Below are 20,569 nucleotides of genomic sequence, written 5' to 3'. Positions count from 1 at the left end.
ACTGAAATTGTCACAATATACAATGGTTGATTTTGGCGTAGGACAACGAAGTTCAAGAAGAAGGTTCCGGAGCCAAGAGATTTCAGCAACGGTGTTGGCAACATCGCGGTATTCGGCCTCAGCGCTAGATCTAAAAATAGTGCCTTGTCTTTTGGAGGACCAAGAAATGAGATTGTATCCAAGAAATACACAATATCCTGAGGTGAAGCGTCTGGTGGTTGGGCATCCCCCCAGTCCTCATCAGAGTATGCAACGAGAGATGAAGTGGGGGAGACATATAGTTGGAGCCCATGATCAAGAGTGCCCCGCACATAACATAGAATCCGTTTGAGAGTGTGAAGATGGGGGCTCTCGGGGATCATGCATATATAAGCAAATTGGTTGAACTATGAAATCAAAATCAGATCTGGTGAAGGTGAGATACTGAAGGGCACCTGCTAGATTGCAAAACAAAGTGGGGTCAGCTACTGGTGGGTCGGATGCATCTAGTTTGTGGACTGGTTCAGCTGGAGTGCGACATGGGTTATAATTTTTCATGTTGGATGGATCCAAAATCTTAGAGGCATACTTCTGTTGAGAGAGGAAAAGATTTGTGGAAGATCTGACAGTAGATATACCAAAAAAATAGTGAAGTAGCCCAAGATCGGTCATGGCAAACTCACGGCTAAGTTTGTCAACAATCTGCTGTAAGAGAGATCTAGAAGAATTTGTCAGTATAATGTCATCAACATAAAGTAATAAATATATGGTTGCACCGGCTGAGTGAAGAATGAATAATGAAGGGTCAGTGCGACTGTGGTGAAATCCAATGGATGTGGCATGATGGGAAAATCAGTGGTACCATGCCCTGGGAGCCTGCTTGAGAACATAAAGAGATCTCTGAAGATGACATACGTGATCTGGAAATTGAGTATCTCTGAATCCTGGAGGTTGAAACATATATACGGTCTCCTGTAAGTATCCGTGAAGAAGTGCATTCTTTACGTCAAGCTAATGAATCGGCCAATGTCTGGAGACTGCAATGCTGAGAACCATGTGTATGGTGACCGGTTTGATAACTAGGCTGAAAGTCTCATCGCAGTCTATGCCTTGTTGTTGACTGCGACTATTTGCTACAACTTTTTCTTTGTAGCGTGAGAGAGAGCCATCTGCATTAAATTTGTGGCGAAAGAGCCACATGGATCTGACAATATTGACCCATTGGGTTATAGGGACAAGGGTCCAAGTCCTGTTCGAGATAAGGGCATTGTACTCATCAAGCATAGCCTGGCGCAAGTTAGGGTCCTTAATAGCCTGTAGATGTAACCGGGGGACAGGAGAGAGAGATAATAGGTGTAAAAAAATAACTTTTGAATGGGTTTGACGATGCCACTACCGGATCTAATGGTCATGGTATGTGTACGAGTATGAGGGATATCATTGTTTTGATCTGAGGATTCTGTGTAAGGTGGATGGTTCTCGGTTTGAGAGGTAGAGGGAGAGGAGTGATGAGGTTCTGAGGGGGGGGGGATGAGGGGGTAGGGTCAGGTGTAGTGGTGTTGGTGTGAGGGAATAATTGAGAGCGGAAGTATGGAGAAGGATCAGAATTGTCATCAAGGAAGGAGTAGGATGGAGAGTCATTTGGTGATACGAATTTGGAAGGAAAGATATTTTCATAAAATGTGACATGGCAAGATATAATGATGGTGCGAGAGTTGAGGTCGAGACATCGAAAACCTAGATGATGAGATGGATATCCAAGAAACACGCACGGTGAGGATCTAGGGGATAGTTTGTGAGGGGTGGTGATATGAGGGAAACAAAGACATCCAAAAGTCTTGAGATGATTATATGTAGGATGTTTTTGGAGTAGTCGGTATGTGGGTGTGTCATTTTGAATAGAGGTGGAATGAAGAATATTTAAGAGATGAGATGTCATGTGGAGTGCTTTTGTGACAATCGTCAATTTCTGGTCAAGTCAAAGTCAAATAAAGTCAACGAGTCAAAGCGGTAAACTCAACTAATGCTTGTATGATAGGACTCACTCTATGTTTACTAATGTACAAACTCTCTATCTTAATACAAAGTATCACTCGAAAGCTTCATATGTTCGGAAATTCTAAACCCTAACCAGGGTGAGTGATGTAACGACTCTATAAAGCACTATTATGTACCCTTTGGGGGCGTAAAACACTCAAAACAAGGCATAATGGGGTTTGCGAACCTTGCATTATGGGGCCAAACCCTAAAAAAGGCTTCAAGCAAAGTCTCTCTAAATCTCTCCCACTCTATCTCTCTCTCTCTCCCAAATCTCACCCAAATCTATCCCAAATCTCTCTTCGTATCCCAAATCTCTCTTCGTATCCCAAATCTCTCCTAAATCTCTCTTCGTATCTCAAATCTCTCCCAAATCTCTCTCAACTTTTTATAAACATCCGTGCTATCCCAACCCCTTCCTTTGTTGAAAACAGCTCAAAACCAAAGGAGAACCCAAAAGGACCCTCTTGGTCCGGAACCCTCTTTTAGAGAACCAGAAAATCTTGCTCCGGACACCCTGGTACTTCAGAACCTTCCCTTCTGATTCCGGAACATTGCTTGACACCAGACCATCTGAGGAACCGAGAAATCTCGCATGCTCCGGACACGCCTCCCAGCTCAGGTAGATCTCGCTCCGGAAAGACTCGCACGCCAGAAGCTTCGCATCTCGGAAGGGTCAGGCGACTTCGGAAGCTGCTGAATGACTACGGATAGTTAAGGCCAGCTTCGGAACTCCTCCTTCTGCTCTGGAAATGACTTAGTGACCCCGGAACTCTCGCAGACTCGGACTCCATTCCAGATTTTTGACCATTTCGGACCTTTTTGCAATTTTAGGAGTCTTTAACGCCGGAAACTCCCTCCAGCTCGCATTTTTCATGAATTAAACCCTCTAAACTCCTATTTTATGCCAAATTTGAAGAATTGGAACACATTTTTATGAATAATGTATAAGACTCATATTATTTTATTAATAAAGTAATCAACCGCTTTATGTCACTGTTCACACTCTACCTAGTCAAATCATTGTCCTCTTTCAACTCATCCCAACACTCCATCAGATTTGCTTAACCAAATCCACCCAAGAGATCTTATTCCTCACATTCAAAGTCTCAATTCCCTTCTCCAAAACACACTTTTCCCTCTCACTCTCTTTCTCAGTCACGATCTTTTTGGCAAGAAGCATTCAAGAGATTTCCTCCATTCTAGTATCTTCAAATCTTCAAGCATATCTAAAGCGTCTTGACTTGAAACTCTCCTTCTTCAAATTACCGACTCAAGGAATCACTCAAGGTAAGTTCATACCCCTATCTTTTCATGTTTTCTTGGGGGAGAATACAAGTTACAACACCAAAACATAAACTAACTCAACCATCAGCTTTCAACAGAAAAGTTAGAGTCCATTCACGAACTGTTTTGACCATCTTAAACATAATATTTTTCAAAACCGTTCAATATGAAAATAAATCAGGTTTATACCTTTCAAATGACTACTTTCACATGTTCATACGATTTTTTTACAATTTATGGCGATTTTTACAAAACTGCCTATCACTTCAGAAAAGATTTTGGACCAGTCTGTGAAGATGGACATTTTCACACCGGTTAGAGACCACTAAAAATCATAATAAAAATTATGAACAAACTAGACACATTTTTTGAACTTCCAGAGTTTACGGATTTAGAGACCACTAAAAAAGGCGTACCCTTCAAATGGACCGAGAAGCAAGAGCTTGCCTTCCAAACCTTGAAGCAAGCCCTCTGTAGTGCTCCAGTGCTATCCTTACCGGAGGGAACCGAAGACTTCATAGTTTACTGTGATGCTTCGAATCAAGGTTTAGGATGTGTCCTCATGCAATGAGAGAAGGTAATTGCTTATGCATCCAGACAACTGAAAACACATGAAGTAAATTATACCACACATGATCTCGAATTGGGGGCGGTGGTCTTCGCCTTGAAAATTTGGAGGCACTACCTTTATGGTACCAAGTGCACCATCTTTACAGACCACAAGAGCCTCCAGCACATTCTAAATCAAAAGGAACTAAACATGGTTGAGCTGTTAAATGATTATGAGTGTGAGATCAAATACCATCCAGGCAAGGCTAACGTGGTAGTCGATACCCTGAGCCGAAAGGAGTATTCAAGTCGTTGTGCGAAGACTCTGTCAATCACCATCCAATCCCATCTAGCCTCACAAATCAGAGAAGCCCAACTGGACGCGTTGAAGCCGGAGAATGTCGCTAGTGAATCACTACGTGGAATGGAGAAGGAGCTCGAAGTTAAAGACGACAAAACCCACTACTTCATGAATAGATTCTGGGTTCCCAAAATTGGGGGATTCAGAGAGAAAGTCATGCATGAAGCCCACAAGACGCGATATTCTATTCATCCGGGGTCAGATAAAATGTATTTGGATATCAAGCAGCAATATTGGTGGCCTAATATGAAGGGAGAGATAGCTACTTTCGTGGGCAAGTGTCTTACTTGCGCCAAAGTGAAAGTGGAATACCAAAAGCCCTCGGGACTATTGCAACAACCGGTGATACCCGAGTGGAAATGGGAAAGGATTACTATGGAATTCGTGACCAAATTGCCAAAGACATCAGACGAATTGGATGCTATCTGGGTAATTGTCGATAGATTAACAAAATCCGCTCATTTCCTGCCAATAAAAGAGTCTTACAAGATGGAAAAGCTGACCCGAATCTACATCAAGGAGGTTGTGAGACTCCATGGAGTGCCAGTATCTATTATCTCGGATCGAGATAGCAGATTCACTTCAAGATTCTGGCAATCTCTTCAAAAGGCAATGGGAACACAACTAGATATGAGCACTGCCTACCACCCACAGACGGATGCCCAGAGTGAGCGTACCATCCAGACACTCGAGGATATGCTCCGATCTTGCGTGAATTACTTCGGCAAGTCATGGGATACCCACTTGCCTCTGATAGAGTTCTCCTATAACAACAGTTATCACACGAGCATCAAGGTTGCTCCCTTCGAGGCTCTTTATGGTCGTAAGTGCAGATCGCCCCTATGCTGGGCCGAGGTGGGTGACACTCAACTAGCAAAAGGGCAATCGTCAGCCAGTGCTCTTACAGGACCCGAAATCATCCGTGAAACGACCGAAAAGATAGTCCAAATCAAAGCTCGACTTCAGGCATCGCGAGACCGACATAAGAGCTATGCTGACAAGCGGCGAAAGTCATTAGAATTTCAAGTCGGGGATCGCGTGTTGTTAAAACTCTCTCCTTTGAAGGTAATGATTTGCTTTGGGAAACGAGGAAAACTAAACCCGCGATACATTGGACCGTTCGAGATTCTTGCCCGGATTGGTCCAGTGGCTTACAAGCTGCAGCTACCTGCCGACCTTAGCAACGTACACCCAGTGTTCCACGTCTCGAATATGAAAAAGTGTCTATCAGATGAAACCCTTGTCGTTCCTTTGGAAGAGATTGAAATAAACGAGAATCTCCTATTCGTCGAAGAACCAGTCGAGATTATGGATAGGGAGGTGAAGTGTACAAAGCAAAGTCGCATCTCGATTGTGAAGGTTCGATGGAACGCAAAACATGGACCGGAATTCACATGGGAACGTGAAGACCAGATGAAGCAAAAATAGCCTCACTTGTTCTTTCCTTCACAAACCAAGTTTTCAAAAGAATTTCAGGACAAAATTCCCTCTAACGGGGGGATGATGTCACAACTAGCATTTTAGCCAGGAAATTCTATTCCTGTGTAACCATTCGACCATTGTAAAACGTATACTCTAAGTAAATATCACTCAGTTCTCATTTAAATTCACCTTTCATGTTCAACAAAGAGTCTGAAAACCCTAAGAATCCCGGTTTAAGTCTATATTGGACTAGGATTTCCTTATTGGGCCTAATGGACCAATAAGTATTAAATTCAACTATTTTGGGCTTGGAAACCCTATTTGGATTCTAAATGGACCCAATTTACAAATCTATAACATTTTGGACTATTTGGGCCTAGAATGATTCATTCTAACCCTAATGGGCCTTATTGGGCCATAGCAAATCCAATTAAACCTAGTAAGCCATAAATCCATTCTTTTATGACATTTTGGGCCGTGAACTACCCTAAAGCCCCAATGGGCCGAAAACTTCTCTATAGGCCTCGTGATTTCGAGTAAGGATCAAGATTTGGGCCAAAATGAATCATATTCTTCTTCTTAATGCAATTCTCGGCCCATGAGTAAAAAAAAGAGGGATGAAATGAGGGTTGACGTTGGTGGTGCCACCTCATTTTTATTTAATGGACAGTTAAGTATATTACACCTCAAACAACTAATTCATCTCATGTTTCCATGCAAACTTATCACAATCTCTTCTCTTTATCTCTTGGCCGAGAGCTAAACACACACACACACACACACTCTTCCAAATCCTCTCCAAACACTCTCAAAGATCATCCTTCTTCCTCCAAGATCTCGAAATTTTTGCTAGAGTTCTAAGGATCTTCATCAAGTATTTCCAATCTTTGGTAAGTTATTATCAAACACAAACATCTCCTTTCATTTTAATATAAAAAACTCCTTCTTACATAACTTTATTCCATGATCACACCTTAGAAACTTCATAAGCTCGAAAACTACTTCACGGTGTTGCTAGGACCAAAAATCTCTTCATCTCTTCTTCAAAACCGAAACATCAAAGCAAAGGTGAGTTCATACCCCCTTGTTTTTGGTTTTTACATGATTTTTGGGGGAGAATACAAGTAAAATGTGTAGATCTATGTGTTATATGCATGTCTTGTGTGATTTCTTAGCTTATTTTGTAAAAATGTGTTAGATCTTAGCAAATCTCGACATCTTAAATAACATTGAGTTAAGATCCATGAACTAAGACACCTTATACATCATATCACCAAGTTAAAAGTGTTATATGTTTAAGATATAAAAATCTAAGGCAAAAACTTTGTTAAGGGTCAAAATTGTCAAGAAAACAAAAGATAAGGGCAAAAAGTGATATTTACGGTTTTTTTTAAAGGACCAAACAGGTCCTACTAGTATAAAAATGGATTTTTATGATAAACATGCTTTCCAAAGGACCAAAAATGTAAATTTTAGCTTAATGGGCCAAATGTTTGGGCCTCACGGTTTTGGGCCCATAATTGTGAAAATAGGAAGTTTTGGGATTAAAAATGTTATTTGACCAAAGTTTGAGTTATAAATGTAAATAAACCAAATTTAGGGGTGAAAATAACATTTATTTCTAAATTGGATCAAAAATGTAACTTTTATCAAAATTGGGCCGAAAGTGTCAAATTTTACAAACAAAGGGCTGAAAAGGTAATTTTCTGCAAAAATGGGCCATAAATGTCAAAATATAAGTTTTTGGATTAAATCCGTGAATTTCTAAACATTTGGGGACGAAATTACAAATTTTTATAAATTATGGACTAAATAGTTATTTTTACAAAACTTTGGGCCTTAATTGAAAATTTTGAGGCTTATTGGCCAAGAACGTCGTTTTTACAAAAAGAGGACTTTTTATATTCAATTCGGTAAACCTCGAACTAAAACAATCAACGAAATAATAACAAATGAGTGAAATACATCGATAACAATTTTATTGGGCCTAATATTCACGTTACATGACCAATGGGCCTTAAGGGCCCATTCAAGTGTATATTGAGCCCAATAATTTCCATGACATGTTTATTGGGCCATGCGACTCATTTACATGTTAATTTGGGCCTGGATTATGTGTCACATGTTTGTTGGGCCTTTGTGGTCCATTTACATGCCTATTGGGCCCAAATTACCCACTTACATGTTATTGGGCCTTTGTGATCCATTTACATGCTAATTGGGCTTGGACAGAAATTTACATGATTAGTAGATCGTAATTATACCTTCACATAATTATTGAACTTCGTATACTTATACATGTACCTTTGGATTTGATAACGTACAACATACACGTAAACATTAAACATAGTACGAAAGGTTGAGAATCTAGTGAGACGTGTCGGTTGGCACCTTTGAGTGTACAATCGTAGCTTGTAGTTATAATCAGAGTCTCCTGGAGGGAGAGCGAGAGTTTGTGTATAGATCTATACGGGGTGACCCCCCACGCCTTAGCTGTTCGCTACAGCTAGATTAGGCCAGTCTAGGGCGACAAAACCTTGAGCAATACCGGCATTTGGAAAAATGCCAAGACAGGCAACCTAGTCATTATCATGTATGGTTATAACGGCTCATGTTGAGATTCAATACCAAAATTTATACTTCGGAGATTAAACCTTCGATTGTGTCAATACAAAACAATTTATATAGCGATACAGGAACCTCGACATTATTATAAATCAGAAAATATCGGATTTTCTGGGGAAAGATTAATACTCAATTATCACATACCTACAATACAAAGTAATCTAAACTACAGTCATATATGTTACCACTATGGAATTCACACATGCATCTATACTTGATTTTCACATCATTTTCAGACATCTTACAGAAAATATCGGATTTTCTGGGTTTTTACGAAAGATACAAAGACTTTTATCCAAACATACTTATGAACTCACCAACATTATATATGTTGACCATTTTCAAAATAACTTGTATTATCAGGTAATCGTTAAGCAGGAAGATTTTTAAGTATGTATGGATTTATTTTGTGTAACATCACTCAGTGTACTATTAATACTTTGAACTTATGTAATTTATAACAATGTACTTGATGTGAACAATGTTGGTTGTTATATGTAATGTTGGGATGAATGTGTTATGTTTCATATATATTCATTGTGATGATAATTCAATTATTAGTCGCACGAGCCCCCGGACGTTTCCGCCGTCTGGTTCGGGGGTGTGACAAAAAATATTAAGGACTAAATGTGTACAAAATATTAAGGACTAAATGTGTATAAAAATATTAAAGACTAAATGTGTACAAAGTGAGAAATATATTACCCTATTAAGTCATTTTTACAGGCTAACCTGGAGTAGCCGGTCATAAAGACTAAATGTGTACAGTTTAACAAGTTGAAGGGGTAAATGTGGACGAAAAAAAGTCAGTGACTAAATGTGTACAAATCAAAAAATATATTACCCTTTTAAGTCATTATCCCCAAAACTAATCATTATTTATTAAATATTAGTTTATTATTATTATTTAATTTAAGAATTTATAAATTTATGTGAAGCATTCAACTCGTTCTTATGTTTTGAACAACATTAAACCATTATCATTGTTCACCACTATAGACCACCACTATGCACCATCATCGATAGAAAGCAAAAAAATGCATATTGGTTTTACAAACCAAGACCAAAAGAAAAAAAAATCAATTTTGCAAACTAAAACTAAAAATTTATCAAAGACATGCAATAACCAAGATCGATTTTACACACCAGAAGTCCAACATTTTCAATTTATTGCGAGTTTACTCTAAAATTTTTGAAACATTTTATAACAACGAATTTGCTTTTATTATTTTATTTTTTAATTTTCTTTTATTATAGTAATTAAAAAACAATTAAAAATAAAATACATCTCTCTCTCTCTCTCTCTCTCTCTCTCTCTCTCTCTCTCTCTCTCTCTCTCTCTCTCTCTCTCTCTCTCTCTCTCTCTCTCAATAAACTTTTTTTGGGGGGTATGCTCATTTCTCACCAAAAAACATAAAACTTCCATCTCCTTCACATGGCTGCTCCGATAAACTCTGCAATACAACGAACCACCACCGCAAACCACTGTTGTCTACTCCTCTTCTCCGGCTGGGATGCATCAAACTCCCACCTCATCCCGTCCTCGCATCATCTTCTTCAAAACAAATCCAGAAAAAATCGCACCCTTCCCCTTCAATTTACGTTGTCTTGCTGAAAAAACATGCTCGGCGGGCTGCATCCGGCTGCATCTAGTTCGCCAACACCGCCGAATCTACTGGTATGATGATCGCTAAGGAGGGTACGAATGGTTGGAGTTTTGAACGGAGGGTGAGGGAAGACTATGTTGAACTTGGTGATGGCAGATGGGGGATGAACGTTGGAGGCGACGAACGCTAGTGGTGGAAGAGGGAAGACTATTTGTTCTTAGATATCTGATTTTTGTCTGTGTGTTTATCTGGATGTGTGTTCATCTGGAGAGAGAGTATGTTCATATGGAGAGAGAGAGTTCATCAATATATATATATATATATATATATATATAGTGTCGGTGGTTTCCGAGAGGTAATGGTGGTTATTTATATGGGAAGGGGGATGAGGTTGGAATTATTATTTTTTTTTCTTTTAATCAGAAAAGTATTTAAATAAATAAAAGAACTGGAAAACCAAAAGGTAAGGGCAATATCGTCATTATAAAAAGTTCAAAGTAAATTGGACCAAACTCGCAACAAAATGAAAAATTTGAAACTATGGTGCTAGTCAAAACTTCTTTGGACTAAAATGACAATTTTCAGCTAAATACAGGGACCATTTGTGCAGTTTTGTCATAAATAAAATAAACATGAATCGCTTTAACCTAAAATGCAACTGTTGAGGTTTAAATGTACATATCTCAAACTTAAAGGGTTCAAGTGCATATATTCAAAACCTGAAGGGATTCGAACGTAACTGTTCTTTAACGACGTGGCGGACCAATTTAGGGTCGTTCGGCCACCGCACGGCTCACATGCCCTTTGAACTTTTTAACATATCTCGGCGGCGTGTGAATCATCACCGGTAACCACCGTGCACTTCCGGTTATCTCTATCACTGATTACTTATCAGGTATACTTTTAATCATCCTCCATCTGATTCATCTATTCACACGTGCGTCGTGTTAGCAATTGTATTTTAGAGCTGTGATTCGAAGAGGTTTATGAATTTGGGGGTTTAGGGTTTTAAATACCTGGTATCTTTAGCGATCTTGTAATATCAGAACTATCAGCCACTCTATCCTTCTTTCCAAATCTAATCTATATCATTTGTGCATTTGAGATTACTACTTGAATCTAATCAAATTACATGCTTCCAGCTGATAAAGATCATCAAGCTTGAATGAATGGTGCTACCACATCTAGCAGCTTAAAGTCAGCCTTGTCATACTGTGTACAACAAGTCCGCAACTATGATTATCATCACTACCTCTGTCTTCTTGAACTCCCAACCACCATGCGAAGAGCTGCTTTTGCTCTTCGTGCCTTCAATGTTGAAACATCAAGAGCAATGGATGTTGCTTCAGACCCGAAAATTGGCTTAATGCGTCTTCTATGGTGGCAAGATGCCATTGACAAGATCTTCAAGAACAAAACCATCGAACACCCAACTGCTCAAGCTCTCGCATCTGTACTATCTGATCAAAAAATCAGCAAAAACTGGTTGAAACGATCTGTTGAAGCTCGTATAAATGATGCCCAAAGGGATGTTGATGACATCTATCAAACAATTGAAGAGTTGGAGAAATATGCTGAAGATACATCATCAACTCTACTTTATACAACTCTTCAAGCAGGTGGAATAACATCAACAACTGCAGATCATGCAGCTTCACATATAGGAAAAGCAAGTGGTCTTCTTTTGCTGATAAAGTCTCTTCCTTATCATGCTAACAGGAACCATAACTTTTCTTATATACCATTAAAGGTGGCTGAAAAACATGGGTTGTTAGTTAAAGATGGAGATAGGGTGGAAATAAGAACTGATTCACGTGAGAGATTGAGTGATGCGGTTTTTGATATGGCATCCATGGCTAATGCCCATTTGCAGAAAGCTCGTGTTTTGACTGAATCAGTGCCTAAAGAAGCTAGGTCAATACTTCTGCCAGCTGTCCCTTCACAAGTGATTTTGGATTCTTTGAGTCGAGTTGGGTTTGATGTGTTTGATTCGAGGCTAAATCGGGGGATTTTGGGTGTTCCTCCATTGTTGTTTCAGTTGAAATTGAAGTGGCATTCATGGAGAGGTATGTACTAATTGTTTTTGTTACATTTTTTGCTAATTAAATAACAGATAGAGTTCCCAGATTAAAAAGGGTAATAAAAAGGTAAAGGAAGAACCTTGTGGTTTATTTATTTGCTACCAATGATTTTGTATTCAATGATGTTTATTTTGATCTCTTATTCATTGATCTGTATCAAAAGGTACAAGTTTTATTTCTTGTTTGACAGAAATGTTTGTCATTTGGGGCTCTATGATAGTTGCCTGAGTCAAATGAGTCAAGATCTGATTGTGATTGAGTCAGACCTAGCTTCTGATCGGATCCGGTAAGAGGCATAATAGAGGCTATAGGACCGAGTCAAATCCAACTAATTGTGGTATTAAACAGTCTTAATCCGAATGAATCTGATTCAGACCCAATAAGATGCATATCAAACAACCATTATCCTTTTTGTTTGTTTTACCCATATATAAATTTAAAAGCCATTACCCTTTTAGTTTGTTTTACCCTATATATATATATATATATATATATATATATATATATATCTTGTTATACGTATCTTCAGTAATTGAAGCTCTAGAAAGTAAACATAAGGTTGCAATAGTCATTTGGGTGTTGTTTGTTTTTTCTGAGGCAACATGTCTGCAGTCTGCGGACCACATCTGTAGACCTCTGCAGTAGAAGATGTGGACCAAACGTCTGCAGTCTGAAAAAAGAAGATGTTTGTTTTTTTAACATCTGCGGGATACTAAAATAAACTGAAATCTAAATAAACTGATTTTTTTAAACTTTAAAGTGTTTTTTAATATTTTTATGACTTTGTTATAAATAATTAACAAATCTATATCAATTTTTATGTATTATTGTATAAAAAATAAAAATAAAAATGGTATGAATTAACGTATATATTTGATAAAAACCAACAACTTTGGTTGCAAAGTTATAACTAAACATTATAATTAAGGATCAAAGAATTTGATACATAAATGGATGGAAATAAACTTCGATTTTTTCAATTAAATCCATTAAAAACGTAGCATAAATATTTTCTTGAGAAATTGACGATAGTGTATTAAATAATGTTTTACAAAATTTAGCAAAAAAATATAAGAATATATTATGATTTTTTTTCGTATTTATATAAACAACTTCAATGACTATTATTATAATAAATCTTTATTTATAAATTTGTCAAAAATATCATGTTTGTATCGTCGAACGTTTTTTTTTTAAGTTTTGTAATTTTTTTTTCAAATTTTTTATCATTAATAAAGTTGAAAAAAATATAAATTAAAAAAAAACTGAAAAAAAATATAAATATATGTGTTTTTTTAGTCTAGAAGATGTCTGAAGATGTTAGAAGACTCTGGTCCATATCTGCGCCAAGAAGAGGGAGGGCGCGCAGACATTTTTAGGTCTGCAATCTTCAAAAAAACAAACAGTCTGCGAAGGCTAATATCTGCGCGTGGTCTGCGCGGCGCAGACAGAAGAGGCCACGCAGATCTGCAGGCAAAAAACAAACACCACCTTGAATTCGTAGAATATTTTTGATATATTTTTTAAATCTTGTTTTATAGTTCTCCACTTCGGAAATGTTGACATGTATGTGTATCATGTCTATAACATATATGTTTTGATTAGATCCTTAAAATTTAAGGAAAATGACACTTTAGCCCAACAATATATTCCGAATTTGTTTATTTAGTCCCTTAAGTTATTTGTGTGTTTTATGAGGGAACAAAGTTGTTTGTGACATGTCCACGCAGATCTGCAGGCAAAAAACAAACACCACCTTGAATTCGTAGAATATTTTTGATATATTTTTTAAATCTTGTTTTATAGTTCTCCACTTCGGAAATGTTGACATGTATGTGTATCATGTCTATAACATATATGTTTTGATTAGATCCTTAAAATTTAAGGAAAATGACACTTTAGCCCAACAATATATTCCGAATTTGTTTATTTAGTCCCTTAAGTTATTTGTGTGTTTTATGAGGGAACAAAGTTGTTTGTGACATGTCCATTTAGCCACATGAACCTCCTTTAGCCGGTTAATAGCGCCACATAATCAAATTAAGCCACGTCAGCTTTGACGTGGATCAAACGACGCCGTTTTGAATATGCCGCCTTATTCTCCAAGCTTCTGACTGTGTTTTGCTGCGGTAAGACCTTCACCGCCTCATCCAATCCCTACATATATAGCACCACGAAGTTAGAATGACAAACAATGTTTTGAAATGCAATAACAAAATAAACCATACCTTGTGTTGATGAGACATCAGAACTAGACCATTTCCTTGAATTGCAATGTTCAAATCTTAAATAAGATTCTCATTAAATCAATTTCCAATCTTCGTTGTTCTCTACACATACAATTGCTGAAGTAATTGAGAATATGTCATTGTTAGCATCCCAACCCACAACACAAACTAACTCACCCTAAGACCACCCACATCGGTCCTTTCAAATTTTATTTGCAACAAGGTTTTAAGCCCGCGCGTTGCGCGGTAGTTTAAGCAATAATTAATTTTTTTGATGCAATGTTCTTTTGAAGTTTAGGTTAGATGCACTTATAATGCCTTACCTACAATATAAATGTACTTTTCATATTTTACTAATAATAAAATATAGTACAATGACCAAATTGGTAGTCAAACTGTGACAATCTCACAAAAGTTATTGTCATCTGCCTCTTAATTTCGTCCCAAATAAGTTCTCTCATGTACCTACATCACTTTCTTTATTTGGATAAATTATTTGAACACATTCCACATGAAGTTTGCCCCTACCAAATGTGTCAAATGGGTAAAACACTTAATTTGGACAAATATACATGTTTGTTTCTTTTGACTTAGTTGGACATAATAGCTTAACGGGTTAAGCCATAAAACTTGGCTTAACGGATTAAGACGCTAACCTTTTACCTATTTGATTTCTTCTTTTTTCCTCCTAACTTCTTTCAGTTTAAAATCGACAAACATTGTGAATTTGTTATTTGGAATATAAGGGTATAATGGAAATATGATTTCATTCATACACTTACCATTACCCAAACATGACTTAATGGGAGTAAAAAAGAAACATACCCTTAATTTCAAGTCCAAATTTAAATTCTAAATTTACTCACATGTTTAGGGGTTTTGATTCCAGCTACCAAGCCACAAAATGGTTGACCGACTAAAAGCATGCCATCATTGTCTATTTTCTTTTCCGAGATGTTGAAGTACTTGCTGAAGGTAATGATCGGGACTCCATCTCATGTTGCATCATTGTAAAATTTCCTTATAAAATCTAAAATTTTAGTAAAAGAATAAAGAAATCAAATACAAATTGTGGTATTCTATTTTAATATTATATTAGATTGTTTCTTTAACTCCTAGAGAGTTACTACGACTTGTTTCTTTTTTTCATCAGTACATAAGTCAAAAAAGGGTTAAAACTCATTAATCATGTTATCTCTATCTTAAATTCAAAGCTGAAACTCATTAATATCATTTCGTTACAATAAACAAAACATTTCACCTTTATGTGTAAGTTAATTGGAATATTTATCTGTTGAGAAAATGTATAAATTATTTGTTTATCAAGAAAAAGATAAATCAAATTTTTAGGCAGGAACCAAAATCAAGAATGATAAAAATATTTGTTTGATTGAAAAATATGAAAAAGTTGCATTTTTTTTTTGGTAAATAACAAAAACAAATAAAAAATGTCATGTTAGTGAGTGAAGCAAGTATGTTACCTTCCTTAGACCATCAACCATGGTTGCATCAATGTACCTTCCTTAGACCATCAACCATGGTTGCATCAATGTCACCATGATGCAAATAAGAAATAGAATGTCACAGGAGAATAAGAACTTGTAAGAAGTTATAAGATGATGTAAGGAATGAATGTTTGAATTGATAATATGAAAAGTAAAACTCAATTAGAAGATTGTCCATGGATGGTCCCTCTCTCACAAAGCATAATACTCAAGAGGCAATACAAACATAACAAATAACATCATGATGCATAAATGAAATATTCCTTCCCCTTTTATTCTATTCTCTCTCAGTAACCACCACTAGCCACTTTCTTGATTTGCCCTCCTGATTCTTCTAGAATGGTCTAGGTGTGTTCTCTTTTGTGGTTATTAGATTTGTATCCATATCACACCATCTCCAACAATTGCTCGTTATCTTCTCTTTCTCTTCTATTTCTTCTTTGCATTGCACCTGCATACCATCAAACCTTATTTTTCCTTCATTCAATCTCATCATCAACTTCCCACTGTCTATGTAACTTTGTTACACACACATTCCCACTGTTAAATTACCAAAATGCCTTTTGTGGGACCTAAAAGATTCAAGATTTCATACCGGAATAATATGCTTTAACATGGGATTGTTAAATCATCATGTTTCTTCATCTCAAAATACAAATGTAATCTCATATGAAACCAAAAACCCAAGAAAGTGCCATCAACCAAAATCAAGAAAACAGGAAAAAAAAAAAAAAAAAAAAAAACTAAGCTTGTAAAATTTCACTCTTTCTTTATATATATTTTTTCTGTCTTTTTAACTTTTATAAGCTCTTTTAACATTAATTAATCGCGTGATATAGTTATTTATTTATAAAGATATGTAAATCATAATTATCTTTTCCAGATATATGAAGATGACTTTTCCATCAATTATCCTAAATTTCTCATTTTCAAAACCATCCATGCAGAGCCTCCGGTGGCGATGGAGGTGCCGACTGTACCGCCAATAGTGAAAGTTCCGGCAGTGGTGTAATTGCCCATCAGGAGAGCCTAATTGATGACCATCTTTGAACTTTTAGGATCAATGATCTTGGAATCTTGGGTCAATAAAGAAACAACATATGAATTTGAGGATGGAAGTCTTCATTTATGAAGAAAAAAAACGATATTTCTAAAACTGATAATAAAAAAACCATTTAGCATTTTGTAAAATACATATAAATTGCAGAAAATTTACCGAAAGTAGATAGATAACTCACCTGCAAATGTTTTTTGACTTCATCATTGGTGAGACCATTAACTCACATAAGATCACAAATTTGCTTGGGAGTAGCAAATGCAAGAAAAATGGAACAAATATTGACTTATTATTATCTTGATTAATCATATTTATTTCCTCTTATGAAAATCAAATTTCGTACGGTTTTCATGAACTACCGATGATTAACAATTATGTATGCAAGAAATATTGATCCTAAAGCAGCATATAATCCAATCTTTAGACAACTAAGTACCGATTCACATATTGCAACTATGATCCAAAAATCATACCCTATGAAATGTCTCTAAATAACTTTAAAACAGTTAAAATCTAACATTTTAGCATAAAAAATACTTACTTTTCAAGAACTAACATTTTGAACCTCTACCTCCACGCTGTTGAAGATCATTTAAAAACAACATCTTCTTTGCTTCCTAGACGTTTGTTGTTGTCGTGGCTGAGGCTGACGGGTGCAATGTTTACATTTGATTGAATAACATTAGTAACCATTTCCCTTCATTGGATTCTTGATTCCAGGGGTAATAAAGGAAATCCCCAAAATTGGTAATTCCTCCTCATCTTCATTCCTTGTAAAGTATCCCTTAAATGGGATAAACCAATATATAAGTTTCTATTCCAATAAAAATGTTTCAGTCATGTAATTTGACAATCAGTCATCAAATAACCCTAATAGGCCTCATGTTTGTCAGGTCAATGCTGCAAAAAAAAGAGTTCTTAGTTACCTTTGTTCACAAAAATGTTCAGGTGAGTTTTGGGTGAGGATCAAAAAAGGTATATAACTATACATGGGGACTGATTCAACTTCCTCTCAACCTTCGCCAACAGCAACATGGTTGTGTTGATGGCGTTCAGGATGGTGTTGGTCAAAACAGAAAAAAAAATATATCAAAAATCAAAAATGAAAGAAACATAGATTAGCAAACCCATTACTAACATTCATTTAAAAAATGTAAGGGATCTTTACCTGTATGGGTCTCAAAGAACAAAATAAAATCGGCTTTTCGTTCCTTGCTAGGTATGTGGATCTAAAAGAACAAAAGAACACTCATGTAATATAAAATTCAATCTTTTTATCAGACAATGACCAACAAATCCAAAACCCTAAGCGAGCATGGAGAGAGAGAGAGAGAGAGAGAGAGAGAGAGAGAGAGAGAGCTTACTCATTTGATCGCGATTGGTAATAATTTATCCTGTTCACAAACATTTGAAGACCTTGGCCTTAGTTTCCCACTCAGATGACTCCTGATGCCTGGACTCGCCAGACCGGCGACGTGAATGGTGGTGGTAGGGGTGACGACGAAGGTTCTTTGAGTGAGAACAGATAGATTCTTCATGAAGTGTGTGAAACTTTTTGAAGGGATGGTGGGGAAGAGGGAGTACAGGAAAAATCTTTCAAGCACAATGCAAAGAACTCATGAATTTCTTTAGGAAGCGTGTGAAAGAGTTTTGAAGAGATAGTGGGTGAAGAGGGAGTACGGGAGAAGCACTGAAGCATGGAACAAAGCCTTCAAAATACAGTGAAAAACACTGTAGTTTGATGTGCTTTTATCTACAGTGTTTAACATTTTGACAAATGTTAATGTTTACAATGCCACTCACCAAAAAATTAATGCCACTTGTACTCGTCTTTCAATTTGTGAAAGTCTTGCAAGTGTTATATATCATTATTTTAATCAATAATATAGGTGCTCTACAAGAAACATGGGCTATGCCTTTTGTAATTAATATGATAAAATTTCAACCATTTGTTATATATTAATTTTTTAATTAAACAATGACATTTAATATCCACATGGCATTTGAAAGACTTGTAAGCACCACCAACGATGTGGATGCTCTAACAATAACTTTTCAGAAAACAACAACAAGGTTAATTATCCTTCTACACCTTGATCTCCAACCCTCTTTCACTCCTTAAAAACATATATAAATCCGATTGAAGTAATTTTTTCCATAAGGGATTGCATCAACAAAAAGTTTTACGTTGTAGATGCCATGATTTTCTAATGTTACTCCTATGGAGTAACATTTCTACTCCTAGGTCCTATGGAAACACAACTTAGTTGATAGCTTTAGAGGTGCAATCAAAGCGTGAGCTACGGTTTAATATTTTACGAAATTTTCGTATAAATAATTTTAAAGGCTAAGAGGAGAACTCAAACTTACTTGGTTTACATCTCCATTAATTATTTTGCCACATCAAATTATGAACTATATGCTCCCATTCTTTGATGTAATGGACTATTTGTTTGAAATACAATTTGATATTCGATTACTTTGATTCTCTCATGTAATGACTATTTGTTTGAAATAGAAAGCAGGTTGAACATGTGTGATAGAACCGATAAAAACCCACTTGAACCTTATGGCCTATATTCGCATAAAAATCGATCGTTGTTGAACTTCTTTCGTCTCTGTTTCCCGATCTGACCGGTTCGAATCAGTTTTAAAACATTGAGGAATAGCCTAAAATTAAACAAATGACCATTTTAGCCAATGAAATTGAAGACGGCATGCCCTCGACTACGTTTTCGTTTAATGGTTGTGATTTTGTGGTACCCCAATATATTTAAACTCGGAACAAAAATTTAACCTCATTTTTCATTTTCAAACTTTAGAAATTATCTTTGATGGCTGAAACCGTATTTCCTTCTAAGGGAGGAGGGAGTCATTCTCTCCCAACCCAATGGACCCACTGCCACATCAGTTTTTCTTTTTCATTTATCTTTCCCAACCCACAACACTCGAAAACTCTATCTTTTTGAACTCACTCAACCCATTCAATTAAAAAAAATACAAAACAATCAAGGTAAAATCTTAATTAACAATAGAGTTACCGCCGGTACAGATCCTTCTTCAGCGGGTTGTTTAATTGGTTTTACTAACCCATTTCATCATCTCTCTTATTTTCTCTTGTACCATGTGTTTTAAAACTTGTATCTTAGTTGTTTTGTATTTTTTTTAATTAAGTGGGTTGAGAAACATAAGATTTCCGTATGTTGTGGGTTTGAAAAGATGAACAAAAATAAAAGACAAAAATTAATGTGACAGTGGGTTAAGAGGTAATGACTCCCTCCTCCCTAACAACGTTTGTTAGTAAGAATATATTATATTTAGTTTTAGGTTGAAAGCTGGTAGTTATTTTTAGGTTTATTGTTCGATTTTTGTACAGTGAACAAACAAAATCACAAATGGTATGGGCCCTACGGCTATTATGCCTGTTTCATCTGTAGTTTTACAAGTCAATAAAGCACAGTTTGTATACGAAAGACTTGCAATCTAAGAACACCATATCATATTTTTACAATTTGTAAATTATCGGTGTGCACTGTGCAGTTTGTCTTTTATAGAATGGCTGAAACCTATATGTAATTTTTTTTATAAACTTCGTATAATTTTTTCTCTTTAGTTGATATTTTTTTAAAACACTTTTTATTTAAAACAAAATTTTTCAAAAACTTTGTTAATTAGTTTTACAATTTAGTTTTTTATGACATTCAATGCAGAAAGTGATAATATATTGAATCCGCCGAATACTGCCAGTCTGGCAGCACAGCTACACATGTGAGGTAAATCAGAACAAATAGACGGGGGAGGGATAGAGAGAGATAGAGATCACATGAGTCA

The 20,569-nt window shown here is 36.3% G+C and overlaps 1 protein-coding gene and 1 long non-coding RNA gene across 8 annotated transcripts; one reads left to right on the top strand and one right to left on the bottom strand.

Moving 5' to 3' along the window:
* Positions 1 to 10,635: 10,635 nt before the first annotated feature.
* LOC145108251 (Terpenoid synthases superfamily protein) lies at positions 10,636 to 16,793 on the top strand. 6 transcript variants are annotated; one of them, XR_013708134.1, is made up of 4 exons: positions 10,636 to 10,762; positions 11,010 to 11,933; positions 15,051 to 15,151; positions 16,629 to 16,793. XR_013708134.1 is itself a non-coding variant. In XM_079045272.1 (3 exons), the coding sequence occupies exons 2-3, from the start codon at positions 11,033 to 11,035 to the stop codon at positions 15,086 to 15,088; spliced, it is 939 nt and encodes a 312-aa protein (XP_078901398.1). In that variant the 5' UTR covers positions 10,636 to 10,762; positions 11,010 to 11,032; the 3' UTR covers positions 15,089 to 15,184. The 6 variants fall into 6 exon arrangements, 5 of the variants coding, with proteins under 5 accessions (XP_078901398.1, XP_078901399.1, XP_078901401.1 ...); XM_079045272.1 differs by lacking the exon at positions 16,629 to 16,793 and having other exon boundaries at positions 15,051 to 15,184; XM_079045273.1 differs by lacking the exon at positions 16,629 to 16,793 and having other exon boundaries at positions 15,066 to 15,183.
* LOC145108253 (uncharacterized) lies at positions 13,749 to 17,900 on the bottom strand. 2 transcript variants are annotated; one of them, XR_013708136.1, is made up of 6 exons: positions 17,665 to 17,900; positions 17,280 to 17,522; positions 15,658 to 16,132; positions 15,043 to 15,206; positions 14,177 to 14,293; positions 13,749 to 14,105 (listed from the first exon to the last, which is right to left on the bottom strand). It is a non-coding gene; the product is annotated as an uncharacterized LOC145108253 (long non-coding RNA). The 2 variants fall into 2 exon arrangements; XR_013708135.1 differs by having other exon boundaries at positions 14,177 to 14,278.
* Between the last annotated feature and the right edge of the window lie 2,669 nt (positions 17,901 to 20,569).

The sequence above is a fragment of the Lactuca virosa genome, chromosome 4, assembly GCF_052849685.1.
Source record: "Lactuca virosa cultivar CGN04683 chromosome 4, Lactuca_virosa_CGN04683_v6, whole genome shotgun sequence".
Lineage (NCBI taxonomy): Eukaryota > Viridiplantae > Streptophyta > Magnoliopsida > Asterales > Asteraceae > Lactuca > Lactuca virosa.
Note: the sequence above shows the minus strand (reverse complement) of the source record. Positions and strands in the feature narration are given on the sequence as shown.